Raw genomic sequence first — 5,570 nt, 5'->3', positions numbered from 1 at the left:
AGCTCTCCCCACTCACTCAGAAATCCTGCTCTCTGACTTGCAGTTTGGGCCCTTGTTGCTCTTTCTATCCAAAGAAGAAAATTATGCTAAAATAGCTTCTAAAGAAAAAAAAAATATCTTGCCACTTGTGATTCTTGAAAAACCAAGCTGTCTATGTTCTAACTGAAGGGTGGTTGTACCCTGTTTGAAGAAGAGAAGAATGCTAGCCTCATGAGTTACCTTACAGAGTTGACCAGCCAAAGGCTGCTGCTGGCTTTGGCAGACCTCTTCTTAAAATTTATTTTTAATTGGTGCATTAACGATTACATATTTATGGGCTGCAGTGTAATTAATTTCAACAGGTGTATCCAGCATGTAATGATTAGGTCAGGGTAATTGGTGTCCTGCAAACATTTATCATCTGTGAAGAGAACATTCAAAATCTTCTCCTCTATTGTGAAATAGCCAACTAATTGTTGCCAAACAGTTACCCCACTATGTGATAGAATGTTAGAGGTCACTCCTCCTGTCCAGCTACTCCTCTTCCTCTGCACCCATGAACTACTCTCTCGGTCCTCTGTCCCTGCTACCCTGCCCCTACCCTGCAGTTGCTGTTCTACTGTCTATTTCGATGAGATCAGTTTATAGGGTATTGGTTTTTCTGAGCCTGTCTTCTTCCATTTAACATCCTCTGGGCTCATTTATGTTGTCACAAATGACAGAATTTCACTCTTTTAAGGGTCTATATAATATTCCATTATATGTGTATACCACACTTTATTATTTCAAGGGAGGAGTTGGTGTCTTGGTTACTTTTTCTCATTGCCAAGACAGAATACCGAACACCCAAAGTTAAAGGAGGAAAGTTTTATTTAGCTGACAGTTATGGTGGCTTAAGTCCATAATCAGCTAACTCTAAGGCAGGGCGACATGGCAGAAAGGCATCACCGAGGAGAAAGTCTATAGCATGCAGGCAGATGTGACCATATTAGCCCTCTTTTTTTAAAAAAAAAAAAATTATTATTTTGTGTGTGTGTGTGTGTGTGTGTGTGGCCAGCTCAGCCCACGTAGGGGTGGGGCTGGCTGGCATGTGGTGCTGGGGGATCAAACAGCAGTCCCTGTGCTTTGCTAAGCTTGTTCCAAGTAGGTACTTTAGACCACTGAGCCATCTCACCAGCCCTTAATTGTTGTTGTTATTATTATTTTTTTTTTGGCGGAACCAGGGATTGAACTCAGGCCCTTGCGCTTGCCAGGGAAGCGCCTATTCTACTGAGTCATCTCCCTGGCCCATATTAGCCCTCTTTTTGTCTCTTCTATTTTACGTAGTTTACCTGCCACACCCTTAATCCTAGCCAGAACTGTGCCAAACCCATCAGTAGACAGATTTAGTAATCAAACAGCCATTTTTTGCACTTGAAACACTTATTTCAGGAAATACATATCAACACTGTTATTCATACAAAAAGAGATCAATTTCTCGGCAGGCACATAGCAAAAGGCCATTGTGCAACAGAGCCCAGTGAAATAAGAGTTTAGATGCTTGATCCCAGCACCATACGCTAGAGCCAGCCCCCTCTGAAAAGTCCCTGATCCCATGACTGCATGAGGTTTGGAGGGGACGTCTAGACACAAGCCGTAACATCGATCTTTTGGGCTACGTCACCGTCTGACTTACGTTTTCTCTGTCTACATGTCTGGAGTCCTTACAATCGGGGTCTTCTATTTTTCAGTTGTTTTGGCTCCTCCTTCTTAACCATGTACTTCCTCAACTGGCCAGTCTGTCCTCACTGTAGCTCTGACAGGCAGGAGGAAGGGAGGTGTGGTTGTCCCCTTTGACCACTGTGGCTCCAGGGCTCAGCAATCAGCTTTGCTTTTCAAGACGGACCAGGTGGCAGATTTTATAGTCTTTGCCAGCCACCTTCATCTCAGTTCTGCCATGGTCTCATGGAAGCAGCTGGAGACCACACGGAAGCAGAGCAGTGTGGCTGGTCGCCAGTAAAACATTATTTACTGAACGGAGAGGGGAGCAGAGAGGCCTTGTTCACTGGTGTCACCCCAGGGTGACGGGAGAGGTAGTTGGGTAGCCTCCCACTTTTCTGTCTCCTGTGGTTTGCTTTTGGTGGGAGGAAGAGGCCTGCAGGAGTACCTGGACACTCACTTCTCGCGTTTCTGTCTTCATAGAGGGCTCCCCCGATGCCCTGCAGAATCCTTGCTACATCGGCACTCACGGCTGTGACACCAATGCGGCCTGTCGCCCTGGCCAAGGGACGACGTTCACCTGCGAATGCTCCATTGGCTTCCGCGGAGATGGACGGACCTGCTACGGTAGGGCCTGTGATTGTGTCTGAAATGTGGAGGGCCGGGATGCTCTCTGGGAGGTCACTCCTGCCATCTGGACTGGGGTGCCGAGGAAGCACGGAGGCTAAGTCTGAAGGGTGAGCTGCGCCTGCGCTGTTCTGCACCTGCAGGCCCTGGGTGAGGTCGGGAGTCCAGCGCCTTCCCCTCCGATGCTAGGGGCCAACTCCCACAGCAAGACGGGTCACATGCTCTGCTTGGGTTGAAAGGATACCAGAAGTCAGAGTTGTAGCTCTAGGAATGCAAGTGTAGCTGGGCTTCATCCTGTGGCTGTGATTCTGGAATTTATTCAGGCTCGGTTTCGAAATGGGCTTCACAAACACCATTTTTTTTTAAGAGAATTTTAAAAAAGTAAACCAAAAAGCCCACAAAAACCATTTATGAAAGTCTATCATTTTTAAACAAAAATGTATTTTGTCTCAGCGCTGCAACACGGAATGAGAGATTCTTTTAGACCTGACTTTGTGGGTTGTTGTTTTAGATAGTCTCCCTATGTAGTCCAGGCTGGCCTTGAACTCACAGTGATCCTCCTGCCTTAGCCTCCCAGATGCTGGGATTATAGTTGTACGCCATACACCTGTTTTGGTTTCTTTAAACTATGTTGAAAAGATAACATAAAATTTATGGTTTTTTGTTTTGTTTTGTTTTTTTTCTTTCTTTTTCAGTACTGGGGATTAAACCACAGACCTTTGCACTGAGCTATATCCCCACCTCCTAACCCTCTTTTAAAATTTTTGTTTTTTAATTTTTATTTTTTGTTATCAGGAAGAACTCAGGGGAAGAACTCTTGGCACTTGCCAGGCCATATCCCTGGCCCAAAAGTTTGTCTTTTAATTTTGAGACAAGGTCACACTAAATGATTAAGTTGCCCAGGCAGAGCTCCAACGTGCATTCCTCCTGCTTCAGCCTCCCAGAGTGCTGGGATTACCAGCATGGGCCACTACACCTGGCAAAGTTTATCATCTTAACTGTCTTTACATGTACAACTCAGTAATATAAGCTCATCCACATTGCTGTAGGAGTCACCACCATCCTTCATCTTGCAGAAGAAACTTTGTTTTTTAAATAGAGGCTGTGGTATTCTCTTCCCCCAACCACTGGCTCCACTCTTACTTTCTGTGTGTATGAATCTGATGGTTCTAAAGATATCAAATGAGTGGAATTTTGTGACTGGCTTATTTTACATAGTATATTGTCCACAAAGTTCATCCATATGATATCATGTGTCAGAATTTTTTTTAAGGTTTAATAATTATTCCACCCCTCTTTTGGCTCAGCCTGCCCTAGGGGCAGGGCTGGCACAGCATGTGGTGCCGGGGATCAAACCGAGGTCCCTGCACTTGCCTAAGCTTGCCTAAGCAGGCGTTTTAGACTGCTGAGCTACCTCACCGACCCCCACATTTTATTGATGGACATCTTTTGGCTCTTACAAGCAATGCTGCTATGAACGTAAGCACTCAAATAAAATAGGCTTTGAGTTTCCCAGTGTGAGATTGCTAAATTATTCTCTAATTCTGTGTTGAATTTCTTTTTCATTTTTTAATGTATTTAGTACAGGGTCTCACTACACAGATCAGACTTGTAGTGATCCTCCTGTTTTCAGCCTCCCTAGTGCAGTGGTTGCAGGAGCATGTCACCACCCTTCTCAGTGTGCCCCAGGGGTGGGACTGGCACGAGGCCCTTTAATCCACTGAGCTATCTGGCTAATCCTGTGTTGAATTGCTTGAGGACTCCATACGAGGTTCTCTAGTGAATGTGACATGTTACATTTTCACCTCTAGTGCACAAGGGCTCCACCACTCCACATAATTGACAGCTCTTGCTATTTTCCATTTGTTTTGTTTTTGTAGCAACCAGCCTGACTCACTGAAGTAAGCCAGTGACGAAGAGGATTTGAACTTGAGCCTCTGTCTTAAACATCTGTATTTTTCTTCCTCGTGCCTATTTTATTATTTATAGTTCAACTTTAATATAGACCACCTGCTATTTATACATCACTAAATTTTAGTGCATTTCCCAGGGCAGTAAGTCCATTTACCAAAAGCAGACATGTCAAGCTGCTTACTTAGGTCTGCCCCAGAGGGCTCACTAGTGAGGAGGAGGGATCTGAAGGCTAGATTCCTGGTGGAATGGGGAACATGCTCAGGTGTGTTCACCAGCAAGCCGGGCTGCTGCCACTACCCTTGCAAATGTCTGCAAGCCCCACAGCCTTGGAATTCGGGGATGATGCCTTAGACTGGAATTCTGTCCACCAGCTAATGGTGGGTTTGGTGTGCTCATGTTTCCTGCAGGCGGCAGATCCTGGGGCAGGGTGTTGTGGCATTTGCCTCAGAGGGATGATTCCTCCATGCAGGGTGCTCATTGGCGTACCTGATAATGTGGGAGAGTAGGGTCTTGGGCTCAGAGATGCAGTTTTATGACTGGAAGCTTTCTGATACCTTTGGACATGTGATAGAATTCATTCTGAGAGTCACCTTCCTGTTTACACAGCACTGCAGTGGGGACATAATGCTGCCTCCCAGGGCGATTGTCAGTTGCCCAGTAGCCCTGTAGGGTGTGTGACTCTCACATGGCTGCTCTGACTCTAGACAGTTAAGGTTCTAGGCAGCATGACAGTGTGCGTGGGTCTGTGTCTGTGTCCATTCCAGACTAATTTGACCAATACCCACCAGACTCATACCCACCTTCCTCTCTCCATTTTTGCTTCATACTTTTAGCCGCTGCATATTAGTGCAATGTGGCGATAACCCAGCCTGCCTCTACTCACCTGCAACTTTCCTCCCAATGTCACTGTGGTACCTGAGCTTGTCACAGAGGGAGTGCTTTCCTTTGGAAGGTACAGCCAATCCTGCCTTATGCAGTCTGTTGTGTCCCAGGAAATCCATGGCTATCCCTGCTCAGGCAGGCAGGTGGTCATATGTACACTGGCTTTTGTTTGGTGGTCAGCCATTATTCTGGGATATTAGCTCTGTGGAATGTGGGGATGTTCCCAGAGGGCTGCTTATTGTTCTAGATCACTAGAACATGCCTCCTAATATTAATGCCTCAGGACAGCGCTTTTGATAGGAAATTGCATTAAGCAGATCCTTCTTATGTAGTTTTGACTTAGGCAGGGCCTTTGAGCAAAGTGAAGATGGACATCTGTGATTTCACTATGTGCACCATTGACATCAGGGTGTATGACATCCACAGCTTGGGCCAGACATCTCACAAAGGACCTTCTTTTTTTCTTTTTT

The 5,570-nt window shown here is 45.8% G+C and overlaps 1 protein-coding gene across 1 annotated transcript in view; it reads left to right on the top strand.

Moving 5' to 3' along the window:
• Positions 1-5,570, top strand: part of Nid1 (nidogen 1) — an 88,588-nt gene that overhangs the window by 40,884 nt on the left and 42,134 nt on the right. Inside the window, exons 8-9 of the mRNA XM_023700861.1 lie at positions 2,039-2,051; positions 2,161-2,304. Of these exons, the coding sequence (XP_023556629.1) occupies positions 2,039-2,051; positions 2,161-2,304 (157 nt within the window). The remainder of the gene's footprint in view (positions 1-2,038; positions 2,052-2,160; positions 2,305-5,570) is intronic.

Source organism: Octodon degus, unplaced genomic scaffold (assembly GCF_000260255.1).
Source record: "Octodon degus isolate 3935 unplaced genomic scaffold, OctDeg1.0 scaffold00127, whole genome shotgun sequence".
Lineage (NCBI taxonomy): Eukaryota > Metazoa > Chordata > Mammalia > Rodentia > Octodontidae > Octodon > Octodon degus.
Note: the sequence above shows the minus strand (reverse complement) of the source record. Positions and strands in the feature narration are given on the sequence as shown.